The following is a 23,435-nucleotide window of genomic DNA, read 5'->3' as shown; positions in this document are numbered from 1 at the left end:
GAAAACTTACAGCCCCATCTGGAACGGAAGGAAAAAACAGAACTGGACATCATTTGCACACTGATGTCATCTCTGTCCACATCTTTACAGAGGTTAAACAGCATGGGAGATAAAATTGAGCCCCTCAGTATAACTACCAAAGCAACAATCCACCAGCACAATAACCTGGAATTGGGCATACAAATTGGAATGGAGCCACCACAATGAAGTACAGTGGTACCTTGACTCACGAAATTAATCCATTCCAGGACTCTGGTCGTGACCCATACTGGTTGTGAGCCAAGTGAAATTTCCCCACAAGGTTCAATGTAAATAAGGTTAATCTGTTCTGTAACTATTTTTTAAATCACAAAAATTTGAAACAAAGTGACAATGAACAACAAAGATTGCGGCCATCTCCCCTCCCACCCTGAGTGCAGCCATCTACTCCCCCCCCCCCGCACAACTGCGATCGTGCTTGTGTTCCCTGCACGAGCTTGACCACAATCGCAGGGAGAGATGGGCGCAATCGCAGGCACACCTTGGGGCGGGGGGGAGGCGGGCACGATCACGATCATCACCTGATGCAGAGTTTGCGACCTGAGGCAAAATTTTTCAAAAGTTTTTGTTCGCGACCCGATCTGGTTGTGAACTGAGGTGTTCGTGAGCCGAGGTACCCCTGTATTTTCAATACCTAACTAAGATAAACTATCCAAAAGGCCAAAGGTATCAGAAGCCACTGCAACGACCGATCATGGAGGTATACCTTCCATGCCTTCTTGTCTGTATTTCAAGTTTCCCAGCTTGAAGCCCAGCTGAAATGGATGTAGTTATCTATTTCACCCAACAGTGATTCAGATTGGCTGACAACAATCCATTCCAACACCTTTTCCAGGAAAAAGGGTGCTAGCGGTTTATTTTTTATTTATTAAAAGCTTTTTTATACTGTCCTATCACAAAGTCTCAGGACAACAATACAATATGAAAGCACAGCATCAGCATCCTCAAATAAACCTATAGCGATTGACCAGTAGTCACTCATGCCTTCAGAATCCAGATTTGGTTTCCTCAGAAGGAATCTATTTACTACCTCTCTTTAAGAGACTGGTACTGCCTCCTCTCTCAAGGAAGAAAATCCAATTTCTTTTGACACTGGTGGTTTAAAATGATAACTGTTGTCCGGCAGGAAAACAATCCATGTATGTTTGCAATACTAACATTTATGCAGGAATTCTAAATTTTTCATGTCTTGGCTTCCCTTACTTAACCACAACTTTCATGCTGCATCATCACAGATTTTTCCAGTTTAATTTCCTTTTATCTTTTTATTTCAAAAGCTGACCTCAATTAGTAACCTTACTTTTACATGGTGATTTTTAAAATGGGCTATCTTTCTCCCTTTGACTAGCAATGTTTAATAGCAGCATCTTGAGCCATAATCTTTAAGCAGCATTTCTGTTAAGAAAGGATGCAGTGCAAACCTATGTGTGTTTGATCAGAGGAAATCTGAACTATATCCAATGCAGCTTATTCATAGCTGCATATTTAACAAATGCAGCTTTAGCCATACAACATAGTAAATCGTTTAAATTCAAATTATGAAAGTGGAGTCCCATGTAAAACCCTTTACAGTACTCAAATATTTTCTCAAAAATAAGCTCAATATATTTAATATTTTAAGATATATTTTAAAAATTAAATAGTGCCTGAAACACAGAAACAACCCCCCAAACATTTCACAGTAGAAGAAAATTAGTACCTGGCAGCAATACAGACAGCTATTGATTTAAACAATTACAGGCCTAGAAAGTTCTTTCTTGTCATTTATTATCTGGTGGAGAGGCATTGCAGGGTTGTTGATATTCTAAATAAATACTAGATGAAAATTAAACCATAAAATATCACTGAGATTCACCTGATGGTTTCTTCTTGGTACAGTGAACTGATAACTGGGCCTCCAAACCCAGTTTTGCCTTCCCTTCCTTTCTTTTCTGCTATCTGAAAGAGAAACATAAACATCTGTTTTTCCACATGTTACTTCTGGCTCCAGACAACTCTTAAACAAAAGTAATACCCATCCCTCTTCCTTGTCACTACGTTTAAACCATCCCACAACTGTGACACGAGCGTAACATTACCATCTCTTCACCAGAGATGAGAGGGACAGAGGCAGAATCAGTGAAATTTGGTGCATTTCCCAATAGATGATTTAATGGGTCTCTATTCTCCATACCACAAACAGTTAATGATTACTCTCTTATAGACAATCATTTGACCACTTAAAGCCAAAGTGAAAGGGAAAAAAGATTTTAGTCACATTCCCCAGTTTGCTTCTTAAGAAAAATCAAATCTCTGAATACTGCAATAAAGATTGCACTAATTGTCTGCCTCATTATTTATCCAAAAGTAACATGGTCAACAGTTCCAGAAGCCTTTCCTCCCTCCTATTTAGCATAGTTAATCCCTGAACTGTGAACTCCCCTTTAGAGGAGGGTTTCTGCCTTCACCCAGCTCACTATGCCTGATCTACTTACCTGCTTTGACCAGACCCTACTCACCAGACACAGTCTCATCTATTCTGACTTGACTATTCTGGATTTCCTTGCTCAAATTTTACTCTGTCAGATGATATTTATCTGCCCTTCAGATAGTCACAAATTCAACAAATAATTTATACACATCACTGGAAATCCCTCAGTATTCTTAGTATATTAGAATGGATAAAATTTTGCATATGGATAGATTGACAGAAATACCTCAAAAAAGCAGCAGGCCAAATTTTACAAGTTTACCTGAACTCATGCAATGGTGGCAAGCTTCTTTTAGATATAAGAGACTTTTTTGTACAAGTTCAGACGCTGCCTCCACTGAGTACAGAACCGCTCTCCCCGACTAGCACCTGCTGTACTTTAAGATTGCCAACAAAAGTATCTTAGTTTTGGGAGCCAACATCTCCACCTAGAGATGCCAGGAACCAAACCTGGCCCATGCAATCCATGAATTTTTCCACCACACTATGGCCGCTAAAATCAGAGCCAACCTCTTTCTACTATGCTTCTGGAAATAAATATCCAAGAGTTTTTCTTGCATGCACATACTATATTTTATTTTGCCCTCCTGCCAATGCCCCCAGCCATGCATGCAGCATTTTACATCTCGGTCTCTCTAGGATGAGAATGTACTGGTTGTCAGAACTCATCCAGACTATGTATGAGAGATTCTCCTCTGCACTCTTGGAAGTGCTTAAGTTCATAAAATTGCTCCGGAACTCTGCTGCAGAACCTACAGGTTTGCTCAAAACAAGGACAGCCAAGTGTTCACATTCTTGGCTCAATACAGTGTGTTTTTCAATACAAAGAGTTGCTTGCTTCATGGTACGATCACAGCCTGACTAGCTGTCAGTGGCAGGCCTACAAGTTTGAAAGCTGCATTCCAAATGGAATGGCAACAGTATTTGCTAACATCATTAATTCACTTTTGCCTTCCCCCCGCCCCCATTCCTTTATACATGATGTCAAGAAATATACTTTTAAATTGTTGTCAAGCATAAAAGAGGTGCCATGCGTTCCAGATCAGAGGTTAACATATAATGACAGACACATTAAACACACTGTCCAATGCCTCCATGACAATTTAAGCTCCATCTTCTTGTTTTAAAAGGCAGCAACTCAAACACAATTATAGGCTCTAACAGAATTAAAATCAAATCATGGTTGAACAATAAAATCTGAAAAGGATGACTATCATGCAAAGCATTATATAAAGGAAGAAAACCTCTTCTTTCTAGAACAGAAGCATGTCTTTCACAGGATCTTTGTCCTGATGTCTGTATCTGCTGACGTTTTAAATACAGAGTTTTAAAATATTTTTAAAGCTGTGCCCTGGAGAACCACAGGGTTCCTTAGAAGCTTCTTAATAGGTTCCTCTATGGGAAAAATTAGTAATGGCAGACGAACTTCCCTAAGGGACAGTTTGCCCACTACTATTGATCTACTGAAATGATAGGCCTATGGGGACAGGGGGGGGGGGGGGTGTTCTAGGATAAACTGCGTGTGCACAAAGCTACCGTGATGCCTAAAAGGCCTGTCCAAAAACCTGCAGTTTTTAGGAATAAGGTTCCCATATTCTATTTCTCCAAACCCAGGCAGTTTGATGCCATTTTCTGTTCAAGCAAAGAATGTGCAGGGATGCAAACAGGTTAAATTTTCTTGCTCCAAATCACTCTCTTCAAAGTTGTCTGGTTACAGGAAATAAAACTCTGGATTTTTCTTATACTTCTACACAGAATGAATTTGAACCAGCAACCCTACACACTGAGAGTAAGGCCAACTGAACTTAGAGCAAATATGCGTAAGATTGTGCTGTTAGCCTAATCAAGCAGCACTCAGATCATGCAAAGTTATCAGTCATCATGTCTCTTCTTATACATCAATAGTTCTGCTTGTATGGTATGTAGTTTGGTGCTTTTGTTTAAAAAAAATCTAAACATTTTTAGATGGCATTTTTTAAAATCTCTAATGAAACATTTGTAAATATAACTGAGGCTGCAGTACCCACTTACTTGGCTAGTCAATGGAATCTGCTTCTGAATATACAAGTACAGGATTGCGCTTTAAATCATTAAGGTTGATGTAACCTTTTCCTTAGCCTTTTTTGAACAAAATGCATTCCACAGCAGAACAAAACCTATTCCACAGTGGACCAGCTTTTTCCAAGTTCTTCCTTAGTTCTGGGGGAGGATTTATACAATTTCATTCTTTTGGAAATGTAAATTAGTGAATGCACATTAGGTAAAATGCACTTGTGCCAATGTACGCCTGCACAAGTACATTTGCAAGTGAAAGCAACAAAACAGAAAAGTGGAAGGATTAACATCTACCCCATCTTCAGGCTTGGATCACTTCCTACTGAGGTTTAGACTCTCAGTGGCCTTTCGCCTCTGCAAGAGCAGCTAATGGATTATAATGGATTCCAAAGCACTCTGGGGGAGTTTCCTGTTAGCATGGCTGGTGCTCCTGTCAGTCTTCAGGATATGGAGATTCCGGCGGCAGACATGGTAGCACCCAAGTGCGTTCTCCTTCTAAGCAGAGCCCAGTCGGTTCCTTCATGTATACTAGCGTGGAGGGCAATGAATCAAGAAGGAAAATGGCTAGAGCAGAGGCAGAGGATCATTTGTGCCAAATCTGACCAAACAAAGACTAGAGCTCATTATGGTGCCCATTCCATGCCCGTGAGGGGAGCAAGGAGGGATCTCTTTTCCACACTGATTCTCACCTGAAGTAGCTCCTCCCAGCCATTTTCTTGCCAAAGGAATCCCTACCAAAACGCTGAGTGTGGGAAGCTAACCCATCATCCAGAATTTTGTTACTTCAAAGGATTCCTGATGGCTGGCGGGGATCTCCTCACTTCGAGCCTTTTGGCAACAGAGTGCCCTTTTCCCCATGTCTATAAGAGAGATAAGGAAAAGCTTACAGATGACGGGCACAACTGGGGTCTTGGTGGGCACCATCCTGCCAACGCATGATCAAATCCATCCACCTTCCCCTCAAATTGCCAACTCAGCTTCAGATTAAGGACAACTAAGCCTAATATTCACCTAGCCCCATAATTATCCTGTCCCTCAGCTAGGCAGGGGTGCTCTGCATTCATTTTGATACTGAGCAGCAGAAGTAAAAGTTCTGTTAACAGCAAAGAAAAAAAAATCAGGAATTTTTACTGAACAAAGAAGGGATATACATAAAATGGGTAGATTAAAAAAAACCTTCCTAAAGTTTCAGAAATTTGCTTCACTTCCTTTCTGTTTTTATGTCATGCCCTGATTCCTACGGGAGGCAAACCTGGTCAGACACTAATTGTGTTTGACAGTCACAATTATACGCCAGAGTGGAGATCTGCAGTTGGTTAATTGTGTACAGTGTAATTGCTTCTACCTCTCATTTACTAGCTAAAGCCAATGCCAGGAGAGTTAAGGAAAGAGAGAAAACTCCGCCTTTGAAGTCAGGTGGTCCAGCAGTGCAATCTCCTAAAATAAGGGGGCACACACCTGTCTTTCTTGGGAGGCGATGGACACAACAATACAGGATGTTTCTTTGACAGGACAGATAATGAGGCACGTAATGAGAGCAAACCAAGTGCCATTCCAAAGGTATTTTCCACCTGTAGTGCTAGGATTCATGCTCACAATCTGAATGCCTAAAAGAGGGGCTGCCTGGTGTAATTTTCAGTCATGGCTAAGTTCTCTTCACATACTTTTCTCAGAATGAGGAGTCAGTTTACTCCCAAACAAGCCAAAAATAAACATGCTCAGAGAACAGCCTCTCTGTCAGACTCCCTTCAGTGTCTCTGTGACCTCTTTCATCAGTCACAGAACATACAGTTAGAAGGGGCTAATAAGACCATCAGGTGCAACCCCTGCTCAATGCTGGACTCCAAGTTCAATGGCTGTCCAGGGCATTTTGAACCCCTCCAGGGTGGGAGAGCCCCCTAGGCCAGTGGTTTCATTGCAGTATTCTCGAAGTTTTCCCTGATGTTCAGCTGGAATCTGGTTTTTTGCAACTTGAGTACAATATTCCATGTCCTACATTCCGGGATAATTAAGAAGAGACCCTGGGCCTCTTCTTCTGACAATCCTTCAAGCACTTGAATAGTGCTATCATGTCTCTCCTCAGTCTTTTCTTCTCAAGGCTAAGCGTGCCCAGTTCCTCCAGTGTCTCTTCAGAAGGCTTTGTTTACAGTCCCCTGTTCACATGTTACATTCCTCTGAACCCTTTCCAGTCTGTCTGCATCTGCTCAGAACCACACAGAGGACTCACAATGAAGCCTAACCAGGGCTGAGTAGAGGAAAAGTAGTACTTCATGGGATTTTGAGGTGATACTTCTATTAATACTTCTATTAATACAGAATTGCCTTCTCTGCAGTCACATCACACTGTTGATTCACATCCAAGTTGTGATCTACACGACCAAGTTCTTCTCACCTGTAGTACTGTTGAGCAAGTATCCCATATTATAACCCATATTATAACTATGCATTCACTCTTCTTTTTCTATCTGGAGAAGGTGACATTTGTTTTCAACCCAGCACTCCACTCTATCAACTTCATGTTGAATTTCTTTCTGCCTTCCAAGGTTTTAGTTATCCCAGAAACAAAATATCTAAAAGGCAACTGTAAACTGGACATTAATGCACTCTCAGAAACATTCTGTTTTAGTATTCTATGTTATTGTTTGTTGGCTTCAGGAATCAGTAGCTCAATTTTTTTAAAAAACCAACAATGAAGATTTAGAGATTTTCAGTCAACTATTTTAACTATAAGCTAGTGAATGTGCTACATCTCCATTTCATTACAATGGCTCTAGTAAAAATACATACACAAAAACTCAGCTTACAGATATACCTGCCTTCTCATATTACTAAAATGGAAAAGATTGCCCAAAGCAATGGTTCTTGAAAGCCAGTTTTCTTCCATTATGTGTTATGTCCGAGGACATCAACCCTGCAAGGTAGTGTAAACTGACAGTGACAAACCAAAGCTCATCAAGCAAGCATCACGGCTAGCTGGTTGTCTGAACTCCAATGTCCTAGAGAAGTGATCCACTATGACACTGATACTTTTATATTATGTAAGCAAGTTTGGAATTACTGGCACAACAGCATTTTACATTGTACTGAAACTACTACGTGGTCAATGAAACTAGCCATCACCCAGAAAGCAAGACAGACAGTATTTCCAAAAAGGGCAACTGCGAGCCTTAAACCATGAAGAAAAGCCAAAGATTCAATACTTTACCTTTTTTGAGTTCACAGAAATCGAACAAGAGCACATATTTGCTAATCTCCCCCAAATGCTCCTAAAATATAGGATCAGCACACACTTATGCCTTAAGACTCAGGGCACCTGGCTCACAACATCTGCATTTCCCACCCATTAAATTAGACACTGGCTGCTCAAAGCAGTGACAAGACGATAATTACTAGCTGCATTTCAATGTCATTTGGGGATTAGCGAATTGGTATGCTTGAAAATATGGGAACATCACTGAATAACTTCACGGTAAACAATAATTTCATTATACGTTCTGGAAGGAAGTGACAAGCATGCATTCTTACAAGCCTACTAGAATCACTGTAGTTTGCATCCAAGCCTTCAGATTCCAAGTTCTTTGGTGGATGTGCTGAATATGGTGCCTTCAGTACATCCTGTGTACTGCAGCATCAGTCATTTAGCATATCTAATGAAACTAACATCTTCCCTATCCAGCTTGGAAACCAATGCAGTTTGAAGCCAGGCGAGATTAGCAGGCCAACAGAGTGATATGGCTTCTCCCTCCCACTACTATGGAGCAGCACCACATCAGGTGAGTGGAGGTGACAGACCCTCCTTCGGGGTACTAGAAGGATGCATCAATGCCTTCACTCAGACAAGGTGAACATAATGTGCCTCAAGACAGCTGCGTAAGGGTACTTGAATGCTTCACTGTATTAAATTAAGGGCCATTCTAACATGAGCAAAGTCGAGTGAATTTACTAGCGACAAATAATACACAATTATTGCTAAGTTAAATAAAGAAACTTGTTCCAGGCAAAGCAGTTCCACCACACCTATTCATCACAGTCACTGCCTGCCCATTTCCCCACCAAACTATTGTCACATCCACTGACTTGGCAGTTACCACAAGCAAGGCGAGCCATTTTGTTTGCCTCCACTGTACAACACTGAACACTGCAGGTAACACCTAATCATCTGCAGAAGTCATTTAAGAGCTGGAGCCATATCGAACATCACAAAAAAGAAAACACTGTAAGAAAAAATAGCACTTATCCGCAAATGAGCACAAGACTGCCACTCTGAAATGTGAATGGGAGTATTTATGTGCTTCAATTTTGGCAGATGTTAATCAGCTATCATTTCTGAGCGGAAAACACTTTCTATCACTTTGGTTACTGTTCAGCCCATGCCAAACTGTATTTCAGTCTGGCTTCAGATGAGATGACAAAACTGGCTCGTGAGGCACGTGCCTGGGATGAGCCTCAGAGACACTGTTCTACATAGCATAGTTCCAATCCTTTTCAGAGGGGTCTTCTAGAAGGTGGTACTTGGGGACTTGTTACACGCCCTGGCTGTTGGCTAGGTGTTCTTAGGGTCCCATCTGATGCCCCATGCTCTCTGGGAGAGGTTATGTGGCGCTCTTGGGTTCAGTGTCGCAAGTATACTGATGCCGCCCAACTCTGCCTCTCCTTCCCATTAAATTCAAGAAGCTGCTCTCAGTGTCTGATGATGGTAACAGATTGGATGGGGGAAAACAAACTGAAAACTTAACCTAGCCACAATAGAGTGCTCCCAGTTAGCTGAAAGGCAAAACAAGTTGACTCCTTGTTCATCAACTTGTGTTACATGGGGTTATGGAACCCTTGGAGACTCCGGATTCATAGCCTGGGTATACTCCTGGATGCAGCCCTGAACCCGAATACTCAGATGCTGGCAGTCTGCACAGCCGAGGCCTGTGTGCCAGCTACACCCATTCCTGGATGCACCTGGTCTATCCAGGTTGGCACATGCCTTGGTTACCTCCCTTCTGAACTGCTGCAATATGCTTTAGGAGGGGCCATCTTTGAAAAATGTTCAGAAACTTCTGCTGGTTCAGAATGCTGTGGAAAGACCATTAACTGGGACACATGTCAGGAGGCAGGTGCCTCCCTTGTTACAACTGCTTCACTGACAGGTTGTCTATTTCCAGGCACAATTCCAAGGGCAGCCTTAGACCTTTAAATCCCTAAAGGACTTGGAGTAGGCTACCCAAATTTTAAGGTCTTTGAAGGAGGACCTTCTCTTGGGCCCACTGTCATCTGAGGCACATTGATTAGGGCCTTTCTGGTATCTGTTCCCAGGCTGTGGAACTATCTGCTGTGGAATACTAGATTTGCTACAGAATACTACCTCTTTGTTGCCCTTCTGGCAGCAGGCACAGACATTTTTATTCATGCAGTCATTTGGCGGAAAACCCAGTTGCTGAAAGGTTTCCTAGCTGATTGGGAACTGTCTTATTTCTTTACAGTTGCATTTTAGTTAATTTGTTTTATATTATGGTTCAATTAGTGTTTTATTTTTTATTCTGCATTTTCACTACCTTGATCACTATTTGTGAATGAAAGGCAAGGAATCACACAAACAAATAAATCCCTTGCAAGCTGGTAACTAACAGGAAGGAAACATGAACTTCCAGGAAAGGTCCCGTTCTGTGTAAATCTTTTTCTTTTTTAATTTCATGTCAGTTTAAACTCCAAGAGCTGGTTTGACTGTATTTTATTTCAATCAGCTGCTAGAATGAAGACAACTGCCATGTCATAAATAAAAGTTAAGAGTCCATAAATTTAAAGAGACATATAGTCAAACAGGCAACAAACAAACTGCCTATAAACCCATGCCAAAAAAACAACAACAAAAAATCAGCCTACATCTGCACTCTTGCTTGCATAAAGCCTCTTCATTCTTTTCTTCCTTTGTGGACTCCGTGGTTTATACCGGGTCTGCAAAGGAACTAGAAATGGCTCCATTTATCGCAATTTTTTTCAGTGATAGAGCAGGGAAAAACCTGCCCTGTCCCAAATTAGCTGACTAGTAAGAGAGAGGAAAAGAAAGGAAGGGGAAAGACAGGACAGGGCACCATTGCTGGGAAGCTTTGTGACTATTCGTGGTACATGGTGCAAATGTCAATGTTATTTGCCTAATTAAACCTATCCGTAAGGCAAATGGTTCATCCGGTACAGACCAGCGGCTTACACAGGAAAGTTGTTAGGTGCCTGTTTATGCACTACAAAACCAGAAACTATTCTGGCAATGCCTACAATTTAAAATTCCATTCACTTATTAAACATAATGCAATGACATGACAACAGCCATAAAGACAGTCCTTACATGGATGTTTCTTATAAAAGTATAATACTTCTATTTTAGTTACTGCTTGATAATACACAGGTAGTCCCCAACTTTTATACATCCAGCCACTTACATATTTAAGTGGTAAGAACTCTTTAGCACTGGGCACCAGCCTTTTTCTCTGTACTTGTATTAATACCTTCACTTTCACACTCAGACCAATACAGTGGACCAAACCTGCCTGTTTGCCTAGTACAGCAGTTAAAAGCATTAAAAACGTCACTCAATAATCAAACAAGTCCCTTACACCGTAAGAGCCATCTACTTACTAGATTTCAAGAAAACTTAGCAAACACACATATGGATATGATAGCAACATGCGACACTGCCAAAATAGAGGCAATCGGGCACATTTACAGATAGCAGATAAAGGAAAAGGGCAGCCTAAGAGTGCAGTGTGATCTAAGAGGATTTCCTTGTTGATTCAACTAAGAGCTACCCACCCACCATTATGCACAGTGAGGCATGAGGCCATCCTTCCTGACTAAAATTAGATTCCCTCCCATTAAGAGGTAATAGCCAAAGGACTTGGGGCAGGTACTCCCTCAGGACGACTTGCAGGCCTTGCGAACAAGGAACAGGTATGGACTGAATGACTCATTGCCAGCTAGGCCTCCTAAGAGGGATCTGAAGCCACTGTCTGGGTGAAGGGGAGGGATGCTATGTGGCTTTGCTCCAGACTCCTTTTGCCTTGAAGGAATGGAAGCTGCAAGCGACTCTCCCTGGTGCTTGGCCTGCAGTGTGAGTTACAAAGGCATAGGACAGCCAAGTGAACAGCTTGTAAGTTTGCTTTTCAGTTTAATATAGCCTCATGTAATAAATGTCTTTTTCCATCTGGCTCAATTTCATGTATTCTTTCTCATCTGAGTTTTTGAGTTCCATGTGGCCCAACCACTTAGGAATGCTACCAAGGGTTTAGAACTGCGCTTCAGAAAACTGGGCAGAAGTAGATGAAGTCCCGGCTAGGACGGAGCAATGTCAGATTGGCCATTCCCACTTGGGTAGTAGAGACAAAGATGAAGGTCCCTTGAAGCCTTTCCTTTCCAGGCTATCCAACAACAGAAGCTTCTGACATGAATCCCCATTGTCTAAGTACCTCAGTGGCTGTTCTCCCAGCCTGCCTAGGACACAGGCAAATACTAACAACTGTCTGCAAAACAACACGTATAGCAGGTTTGGAAGACACCCTATACCTCCCCTAATGAGCTCCAAACCTTCCATAATGTGTCCACAGGCTGTACTTTACATGCCTAACCCCCACTCAGAGGCTGTCACGTTATGCATGGATCATGCATGGGTTAAACAAGAAAGACCACGGGTTATGTGAGGGGTGTTTAAGCCTCTTATAACCCAAGCTTGCCAGGTTTGCTCAGCATCACTGAATAGGGTTTGCACAGTTAAAATGGCAGCCACACATACTCCTAAAAATAAGATAAACTACATTGTGCAAAGATAACAATTTGGAAGTGGCTTGTAGAAGAATTGCCATTCTTTACAAATATTTGGACGATACAAAAGAAGCCTTGATTGAATTAAGCTATGACCTAAGATGTTTTCCTTTGTTTTTCTCCCAGCCCCTGGTAATCCTGACCAACCCTTTCTGTTTCTTTTCCTGGCTGCTCACTGACCAGATTAACACAGTGGCATCTGTTTGCATGACGAAAGGGACACTTAGGGCCTGGGTTTCCTTTCAAACCATGGCTTTAAATTTATACACTGTATACTTCTTTTCTCCAGCAACCAAGTCATCATTATCTAATGTTACTTTTTCAATTCAGAGAAATTGCATTTACCATGAGTTCTTCCATTTTATACTAAAAGGTTAGAGATTAACCTTTTAATTAAAGAATTACATCCTAAACCCTTAGCATGAACTTTTAATTCAATAGGTTAATTTTAAAGACAAAATAGTAGCATTTTGGTAAATTGCAAAGTAGTACTTTGGGGCATGGACTGCACATACAATTCAGATTATTTAAATTCAGATTTGATTATAGGTTTAATTATGCATTCTATTACTTTATAAATTATTTTTAAAAGACAGAATCAAATATTCCCTTTATAAGGGAAAAGCAACTGCTGACCACATTATCAAAACAGAATCGGACTAGGCTTAAACACAGTCTTATGTTCACGGCCCTCCAAAGCAGCAGAGATGTGGCAGGGTAAGACTATTAAGATATCTTGGATCTGGGGATTTGGTTGGGAGGCATCACGAGCCACTAACTGAATTAATTCAATCCATTCTATTTGCTACCAGAACATTTCTGCCTATTATGTTGCTATAAATGCAGCAGAATTTACAAGTGTTATCAACAGGGAAACCCGTGTCTATAGATAAGAAACTGCTTTTCTTCAGCATCACAGCTGAAGTAAATTATGAAATTATTTGTCTTACAATTTTTAAACACTTCAACAGAGCCAGCATTTGATTTTGGTTGACTGCAATGGCTGGCTGGCACTTGATGAAACACTGCCCTCCAGAGGTTATTCCATGGGGAGGAGGTCCCAAGAAGGAAACTTATATTTTACACCTGAAGCAGGTATGCTTTTATTACCTCTTGATTTACTTTCAAGCCTGGCTCATTTCTAACCGCACTGGCTCCTCTCCGGATGGAATCCACTGAAATCCTGCCCAGAAGCCCTATTCTTCCTCCCCTCTGCAGCCCCTTGTGTTCTTTCCGTACCTGCTCTGCAGGTCTGTGAGAGTACCTAGAACAGATCTGGGGGCTGCAGATAGGAAGAAAGCAGTGCTGTATGCGCAGGCTTCCATTCATGCAACGCTGCAGGAGGTCTTCCCCTCCTCACCACTACAAGCTGCTACATGAAGTTCACTCACTTGTTCCTTGAAAAGAGAAGCGCTTTTCAACAATTCCCCAGGGAAACAGAAAACTATCAGAGCAGCAATTATCTAAATAAACATGCTGTCTTTAAAGGGTTCAGGACCACATTTTTTGAGTTCCAAGGGAACTGACTGGAGAGGTCTATTTACAAGGAGCTATGAAGAAAGTAAAAAATAAGCCACTGAAGTGTTAAATGGAGGTGGGTGAGATCTAAGAACAGCGTTTCTAGCATCAGCCCCCAGCCCCATCTTAAGCCAACATTCTGTTCACAAGTGGTCAGCCAGATGCCCCTAGAAACTCATCAACAGGGAACTAAAGGTCAATGGAAGCACAAAATACAAAGCCAATAGGCTGCTAAACACCAGGTGACAAGGACAGGCAAGGAAAGGCCACCCTATCCTGCCTGTGAGCTTCTAGAGGAGAGCTGGCCTGATCAAACAAGGCAATAGTGATCATCAGAAAAATTAACAAAAGAAAGCAAGTGGCGTTTCATCTTAATTTTCTATTTAAGCAACCCTTTTAACACCCCAAATTAGTAGATTTAACTTTAAACATGGGAGGTAACTGACAATCATCTTATTACAATAAAATCTGAAGCTAATGATTAGGAAAGAAGAGCAACACCATAACTGAACTTTTGTTCAACTACCAGAATCAGAGCTCCCTCTTGTGGAACAAGGATTAGCTGGCTACAACGCAACTGTGAACTCCAAGGAGATCAAAGAGAGACTTAACAGGAAAATAAAATCTGTACTTTGCCAACTTCCCAGTAATTCCAATTCAATCTTGACAGCTGTGCCCCCCCCAAAAAAAACCTACAAACAAACCAACCAACCCCAAAAACAAAAACAACACCTGAAGATGTATCCCTTTCAAATTATTTTCTTTGCAATTATAAGCAGGAAATGCAAGGCTGAAACAACTTTGGATACAGCTTTAACCTGCAAGGGTGGCCTGTCAATTTAATAACAGAAAGTGTATGACGTGGTCAAGCCATCCCTGCCTCCATCGAACGCTCGCCTGTCACTGTGTGAAATGCTCTGAGTGCCCTAAACTGCAAGAACCCCAACCTAAATTGCGGCTGGCAGAACGAAGGCACCGCTCTTCTCAAGCAGGACCCCAGCATCAGTACTACCCTATTATACCTGTTACCCATCACCACTCTGCCAAACTGGGGGACAGGAACCTTGGCTTGGAGAAGCAGAGTGGAAGACATGAGGAGGGGGCTCCCGTGATCACAGTCAAGGCCGAACAGGCTTCTCTCCTGGTGGGAAACGTTACTGTCAAAGTTGACCTACAATTCACATTATCCCTACGGAAAACGTTGCACAGAGTATTGCTTCTCAACACACCTTCACTATCAGTGTTGGATGCCCCTTAGCCATACCAGCTCCTGAGCTTGCACAACAAGGCAGAAAACCAAGAATCTATGATTTTTAGGAGCCTTACTGGCTAAGCCGAAAACTGCAGCTGTTGGCTCCTCCTCCACCTTGGCAAGCCCCACTCCATTTCCCTTCCCAACAGGGAGCAGAGGCATTCCCAATTAGCTAGCCTAGCCCTGCTTGGAAGAGCCTCAAGTACCTCATACCACTATCACTCAAAGTATAAGAGAAAAGCTCTTACTCGGAACAAAGCCACATTTCCTTGAAGTTCTTGAATTGAATCCATGATGTTTGTAGATCTTAAGACACTACTTAGCCCTATAGCTTATTCATGTATACCAAGGGTAGAGAAAATAGGACCTTCTAAATATCATTGGACTCCAAATCCCATCAGGCCCAGTCAGAACGGATGACAGGAGCTGCAGTCCTATAGCATCTGGCAGCCCACAAGTTCTGCCTGCACCCATGTACACAATACAGTCATTTGTTTAGCCTACCTGCGGATTCCAGGAGGGATCCAGTTTCTTCACGGCAGCAACATATTCTCGCATAGCCTGTTCAGGACTTGTATCACCCAGTGCTTTCCAAGTTTCCCTGAGACACAGGTGGGAGAGAAGAACCACGACTTAGTGGAGGGTCACGTAACTGCCCACCTCCAATTTAGCACATTCTTTCCTGATATCAGTTTTCTGATTAAGGTGGAATAGGTGTGTTCTCATATGTAAGTGCTCTGAAATCTTTCCCAGTGGCAGCTTACCTCCACTCCTCCAGAGGGCCCTCAAGATGCATTATAAGGTGTCCTGACTTCATGGAAGCTTGATGAGAGATACAGAAACACAGTACATGGCCACTTCTCGTTTCCCAGGCAAGAATTTTCACAGCAACCTCCTAAGTTGCTCTTTAAACTCAAGCAAGTTGAAAAAGCATTTTGTGGTTCCAAAGAGAGTTGCTGCTGACCTCTCAACTTGCGTGTGTGCGTGGGGGTTAATGTCTATAACAAGCTTATCTCCTCACTCTGAATAAAAAATAGTGAAGGCAGTTAGATGAGTATTTCACCATGGAACCAGCTCCTGATTTAATGCTACTTTAGCACGATCACTTAATTGACAAGAAACATTTGGTCAACTGACCAATCAAATACGGACCCATTAATGGTCACGCACAATAAAGCTTGAAAGTACTGCAACTATAACCACAAGACAGACATGCTAAATGAAAATGTTCCTGTTGCTACAAAGCAACCCTAAACATTTTTGTGATTTATTACAGTTAACTATATGATAGTTATATCCTATAATGAAAGCCACTATGACATGGTTGCTAGAATGCTGGAGTTGGGAACTGGGAAATCTGGGTTCTAATCCCTACTTGCCTATGAAGCTCACTGGGCGACCTTGGGCCAAAACAGGGGCTGCTGTTGTGAGGATAAAATGGAGAGGAGAACCTTCTGTGATGCCCTGGGTGCCACACAAGAGGAAGAAAGATGGGATACAAATATAATTTAATAAGAACAGTGATAATATTTTACCATGCCATCTTGCTATATTACAAGAGGAAGTCAAAGATGTTCAAGGGCACAATCCTGACGCTCTCTGAGAGGCTGCAGGACTATCCAGGGCCCCAGTTGTGAGGCTGCGGGCAGCACAGAAATAACTGCACCGGCTGCCACCTTAAGGTAACAAATGAACCTTGGAGGGGAGCAAAAGGGCCAGGCTGCAGAGAGGAGAAAGGAGGACACCAGGGCCAAGGATTTATATCTGTTGGCAACCTGGCCTCCTTCCTTCCCCTTCCCCAGTACCTTATCTAGGTGGTCAGTGGCCAGAAGACCAACAGTGCACTAACAGACAAAGAGAAGACCTCAGTCTTCGCTGTTTAAAAAAACCAAAAAACAAACAGATACACACAGAGAAAGACGAACGGCAGACAGGACCGAAAAAGCAAACAGAGTAACATGCTTCAGCTTATAATTCTTCTTGCCACAAAGACTTAAGGGATTTCAAAATTTTAGAATGGTGGGGGAGAAATGAACAAAAACTGGGAAACCAACAGACAATCAGTAGAAAGGGACTGTGATTGAGAGAGGAGGAGAGGTGGTTTTCTGGGAAACACACAAACTGTCTGCTTTCAATAAATTCTAAAGGATTTGAAGGACTCCTAAGTATCAAGACATTATTGAGCCTTTCCACTTACCATTTCTGTTTTCCTTCAAAATCAAAAAATCCAGGTTTGGGAGTGTTGCAACTACCACATTTGACCTAAAAAATATATAAAATGAGGTAGTGTCAGAGTAAATCATGACTATGTCTTATGTATTTGCTGATTCAACCCGGGTAACAATATAATTTCCCCCTAAGTCTCAATTTTAACATAAGTATAAAAAACATTTGCTGGATCAAAGCCCATTTAGCCAACCCGTCTCCAGCCAGATGTTGCTGGAAGTTTACAGCTGAGCATGATAGTCATGGATATTCAACTGCTCCCTAGTATTTCCTACTCAGCTAGCACTAAATACTTCTGGTTCCACTGATGGTTCCACTGATTCCATCAAAGTCCCATTGATGTTCATTGATAATGACACTATGGACATAAGAAAACCATTTCTTTTTGTGGACCTTTCACTTTTCTTGTAAACTATAAGATAAACAAAATAAGAAGAAAAAGACAAGCCCATAACAGAGCATGTCTTCATCATCTGAATTCCCTTTGGATACAGCACTCTCTGAACCAGTTCACACAACACGCCAAGTTTGCAAATCGGAGAAGTGTGTGAGAAGCATGCCCCTGCGTGCACCTCCTTTCCTGATGCTTCATTCTTCCCTTCATGTGAGCAGAAAAGCAAGCCAGGACCAAGCATTTAAGCACAGCTTCCTAGTACATGTGCATTTGGAACCACGGTTGAAACTATGGTTTCAAAACAAATCAGGAATCTTAAATCAATTCCAAATCCTGTTTTGAAATTAGATTGTTGGTGCTCAGCTGGGGGGCGAGGGAGCTGGGGCTGGGAACACAGCTGCCATGGCACAAGGATTTCCAAAACACACATACGGAGAGCCATTTTTAAAAAGGTCATTACTGGGAATGGCGGACTAATTCTGGAATGAGGGTCTCTAGATTTACCCTGCCTCTTGATACCTACCCGCACCTCCCACAAGCCTTAGCCAGGAGCGCAGTGCTGCTCAAAAGTGGTCCCACAGCTGGAACAGAGAAAGCCAGTGTTCCCCAGAGGGCAGAGGCAGATGTCCCTCAGAAAATGTCACCTTCCTGGCTGGGCTTGCAAAAGGTAGGGGAGGGCTCTTAGCCAGTTGGGCAAGTCCCAGCAGCAGCTGCAAAGCAGGGCAGCAGCTCTTTATGGGGGGGGGGGGGGCACCCCAGAGAGGGAAAAGGTGAGAAGGCAGAAAAATGAAACCTAACTAAAAAGGGGAACCCACCTCACATTCTACCCACCAAACCCAAAGCGGCAGCACAGGGCCACTGACAGGGAAGCCCCAAAGATGCTGGCATGATGGAAAGGCTCACAAGGGCTTTCCCTCCAAGCTGACAATGGTTCAGCTGCCAAATTCTCTGCCAGGCTGCAGTGGCCCTTCCCTTCCTCACAGTTTACTTGCAGCTCAGACTTGATCCCTGTTAAGGTTCTTCTTGATGGCATCCTTAGAACTGGGCATACATCATTTTGCTTTACAGGGAGGCACTTTCTGGCACCTAGAAGATGGAGACAAGCTCCTCCTTTTTCCTCCCTTTGGTTTCACAGGTAGCATCATGGAGGGCAGCAGTCACAGTCAGGCACCATCTTGATGAAGTGCAGGTACGAGTCAGGTTTAAAGATATCTTTAGCAAAAGAACTAAATTTAGTGTACAATGATATTATTTTTAGAAGAGAGTTCATGCAGCCCAGCCTATAGGGTATAAAGCCTACTAAAGCTAAAACACTAGGACCTAATAGAATCAGCATCTAACCTTTCAGAGAAAAAATTACTTGCAAATTAGAGTTCATTTCACTTTCCCAGTCAACAAAATTCACCTATTACCTTATCAATCCATGTGAGGCTGGAACATTTATAGCTAGCTAAAGGCTGCAAGACCTCAGTAAAGTACATCTTCATTACTTTGATCCCTTATGAAAATATTTTTTAAACAATTCAGGAATTCTTCCCTTCTTAAGTCTGTTCACCTAATCACAGAGCAGTGATTTAAATGGCCTCCAGTGAATGGCTATAAACACTCAGGCAAGTATTTATCTACTTAAGTAGTTTAAGATAAATAGCACAGCACTCAGCTTTTACTGTCACCTTTTTACAGGGGTTGTCCCCTCTTAAATCACACAATGCAGAGAGACAAACACTGAAGGGAAGAAAAACAAGAATGCTGAGTTAGGGACAGTGAATTGATCTGAGTCAGCACCTTTTGTCCCACAGAGGTACTACTGTCCACTAAAGTAATATTTTATCAGCCTTTTATGCAGATTGTATTCCTTGCAAGATTAAATGCGGGGAGGAGTAGGGTTGAATAGTAATGTCTTGCCTTAAAGCAGTAAAGCTACTAATTCAAGGTTGGGTACTCTTGGAGCACCTGAGCAGACAAATGTACATTCAGTGTGAATGAGACTGAAATGCAGAAAGGAATGTCAAGATTGGCTCTTCCGCCAAATAATACTAAGCACACTAGCAAAGCCTCAGCAAAGTCAGTCCCAAGAATTTTGTGAATTACAGTCCACAAGCCAATAAAGCAAAAGTGTTCATTCTTAACCCACTTCAAATGATATGTTTGCCTGCTTCCAGTGAAAGTTAGAGATCTAACCATGATAGCTGTTACACACCTCAAACATTTCATATAATATTTGCAGTTAATACAAGTTGAATGTGGCTATGTGAACTTCCTCAAGGCAAAAAAGATTTAATAAAGACAGAATATGAAACTCTTCTCTAGAATTCTCTTTGTTAATGGCTCCGCTGTCCAGTTGACAGATTAGGAGCTTTACAGCACAAAAGCAGCCAGCAACATTCTATTAAAGTACGTTCAGAGACTGTAATTGGTAGAAATGATAAGTGAAAAATACCAAGTTGCAGAAATACCAAAGCCACTATGGGATACTATCCAGTGTAATTTATTAAGGAGCATTTATATCCCACCTTTTCACTGGTACAGTAGTGCTCAAGGGCACTTACATCATTAAAAAAACAATACTGAGTAAAACAGTGTAAACAATAATGACCGTAGCAGCTAAAAACCTATTTTAAAGTTGATCAATCATTAAGAACCCAGGCAGGCAGGCAGACATGCTCTTTAAAAGAAGCACTGACTAAGCGGCAGGGAGCCATTTGCTGTTATTATGCGCTAACAAGACGTCTCCAACTTACGGAAACCCTATGAATGCATGCCCTCCAAAATGGCCTATCTTCACATTTGGTTTTCCTCCTCCTCTTCTGCCTTCAACTAACCCTAGCCTTACTGTATTCTCCAGTGAGTCAGACCAATATGGTGCCTGTCCATGGAACACATCAAGAGCCTACTCTGAAGTCCTTCCAGCTCCGGTTAATAAGCTGTGCTATTTATTTAGAGAGCCAGTGTGATATAGGGGTTCAGAGCATGGGATCAGGACTCAGGTGATCTGGGTTCCAGTTCCTGCAAATCACCTGATGACTTTGAACCCATCAGGGACTCTCAGCCCAAACTACCTCACAAGATTAGTGTTGTAGGGATGAGACTGAGGACAGGAGAATGATATAAACTGCGTAGAGTTCTTTGTAAGAAAAAGGTAGCATATAACTCAAATAAAATATTTATCTAGAGCTGTTACAGTTGCACTGGGTTTCTAACCTCTGCTGGCATTGGTTGTTTTATCACTCTGCTACTTTAACCTACTACAATTTGTTATAACCTTTTCTTTTTGTTATCATCATCATTTATTTACCTATTTTATATGCCAGCAGAAGCAAGAAAAAAAATGGTAAGTTGGGAAATTTAAATAAATAAATGAACAAATCATTCCTGGCACATCCCTCAGGTTTCTATCAGACAGCTGTTAGGCACATGATGAACTCTTCACTTTATTCACATCAAAACAGTTTTGCCAACATTCTATACAATCCAGATACATAACCATTCTGCATAAAAGGGCCAAGTTTATCAAGTCCAGGACAGATACAGTAGTGTAAATATTTTTATGAACTAGCACACTCTGCAGGCCACAGAAGTATAGATGTGGGTAGAAATGCCGGCAACAACCTTCTCCTCTCATCTGATTTACAGGTTCGCCTGCTCAGACAATCATGGATGACCTGCCGTTTCTTATACAACCATATCATAAAGGCTGCTAGTGTCTCACAACAGAATCTTATCAGTGATGTAGAGCAAAAATTGTCCAGTTCTTTATCTTTCTGCAGAAAAGTTTCAGTTCATAAGCTTATTAGAAAGAACAGGTTCATACGCCTCGCCAATGGAAATACTTTATTAGGCAGCCTTGGCAGTTTAAAATTTCCTCCAATTATCTCTAACATGTATATGAGTGAATATGCATATGTTACTAAAATACATGTTCGCATTAGTGTAAACTGAAGGTACCTTAGCAATTCAGTGGAAATGAGTTCAGCACCACCGAAACAGATAAATGGTTCTCAGCACATCATTCACAGTTCCTTATCAACCTGTCAGTTTTCCGTACCTTCGCTTTTACTTAAATTTAAACATGGGCAGCCCCTCCAATGTGCCACTTCGGCAGTTTAAAGGGACATTTGCAGCTGTCAAAACAAGGCCCCCAAAACCTGGTTTTCAGATGCAAAAGGTGGTTTTTACCATCTCCCCCTCCAAAAGTAGTTTAAAGGGGGAAAAAAGTTGTGGCCAGCCCAAAATGGCAAAGTCCTCCCACACCCCCCACCCCTGTGGGCTACCTGCAGGAGGATTAAATGGGAAGGCAGGATGCACAACCCACAGTGAGCTAGCTCATCATCAAGCTCACTCTGCATGGTGTACAACAACCAACCCACCATGGCTTCCTGCCAGAATGAGCTAGCATGATATTCAAGCAGGTCCAGTGTAGTATTTAAATAGCACTGTGTCCCTTAATTTTTTCCTGTTGTATATTTCAAATCAACTACCTCTGCTGTAGTGAGACAAAAATTAATATGGGGTACATTTTTAGCTTTGTTTACCAAATAGAAGCAAACCTGCTAATGGAAGGAATGGCATAAGGACAGGTTCTATTTAGCAGCCAATACAGGCCTCTCACCCTCAGAAGCCTTGCCCGGTGACTACTGTCTTGCTTTCTCATTAAGAGTTAAAGCATTTTGCAGAATTTCCTTCTCTCACTCAGGATGTGCAAACAGGTTCTTTAACAAACACTGGTGCTGTAAGATGCACATTCAGGGATGTCATGCTGGTCAAACCTGGGTTACATGAGGTTTAAAGAATCCTAGAATAACTCATGCTCCTTGGGGTCACATGACAATCGCTCAAAGTAAGGGATTGGATATGCAGTGTGGTTCCCATGATAACATGGTTCATGGAGGTCTTAATACCCCAAAATGAACATTGGCATTTCATTTATTGATCCCTATGAATCAACTGTAATTTGCTACTTCTTTGGGGCTAGCAGCAGTTAGTAGCAGTAGCCTTCTTAAGCTTAAAAGATGAAAGAATCAGAAGAAGTGCATTCTAAATCTGGACAAAATTTTGCTGGTATGTCTTCTGTAGCTTAAAAAGAAGTACCAGTCTTTGTCAAAATATAACATAAAACGTTTCTGGAAAACAGGATTTAAAAATCGTAAGCTGAAGAAAACTAACTCTATTCATGTCAGAATGCAACACTGCTCACAATGTGAAGTTCTGGTCCCTTCTGGCACCCAGTCCCACCTACATTGTGATGCAATTATTGCCAAGCATGTCCTACGAGTCTGGGGTGGAGACCACACAATTTAATAGGAAGGGAGTGACAACCAGGTTAACAAGCTATTAATGTGTGATGGGTATCAATTTCTTATTTAAAAGATTGCTAACTATCTTGACTTTGAAAGAAATGAGATAAAGGAACCGAAAACTTTTGTTTGCTAAAGTTCTTCATTTGTTTCTTTGGAAGGGAGACGGTGCCTAGTATCAATACTGACAGTCTGGAAGAATTTAGACCTTGCAGAGATAGGAAGCAGAGCCATTGTGAGTCGAGAACAAATAATTGCTATGATATAAACACTACAAACATGACAAAGGCTCTACTGAGACCAAAGGCCTCCCTAGGGCAAAGCTCTGCTCTCAGGGTTGCCAACTGGATGCCAACTCCACTTGTGGTGTTCAGGAAGGCCATCACC

General features: G+C 41.9%; 1 protein-coding gene across 1 annotated transcript in view; it reads right to left on the bottom strand.

Moving 5' to 3' along the window:
• ACBD6 (acyl-CoA binding domain containing 6) overlaps positions 1-23,435 on the bottom strand; it is a 94,271-nt gene that overhangs the window by 68,943 nt on the left and 1,893 nt on the right. Inside the window, exons 2-4 of the mRNA XM_044439147.1 lie at positions 17,332-17,396; positions 15,639-15,735; positions 1,895-1,977 (exon numbers count right to left, since the gene is read on the bottom strand). Of these exons, the coding sequence (XP_044295082.1) occupies positions 1,895-1,977; positions 15,639-15,735; positions 17,332-17,396 (245 nt within the window). The remainder of the gene's footprint in view (positions 1-1,894; positions 1,978-15,638; positions 15,736-17,331; positions 17,397-23,435) is intronic.

Source organism: Varanus komodoensis, unplaced genomic scaffold (assembly GCF_004798865.1).
Source record: "Varanus komodoensis strain SLA01 unplaced genomic scaffold, ASM479886v1 scaffold34_1, whole genome shotgun sequence".
Classification (NCBI taxonomy): domain Eukaryota; kingdom Metazoa; phylum Chordata; class Lepidosauria; order Squamata; family Varanidae; genus Varanus; species Varanus komodoensis.
The sequence above is the reverse complement of the archived record's forward strand: the minus strand, read 5'-3'. Positions and strand labels throughout refer to the sequence as shown.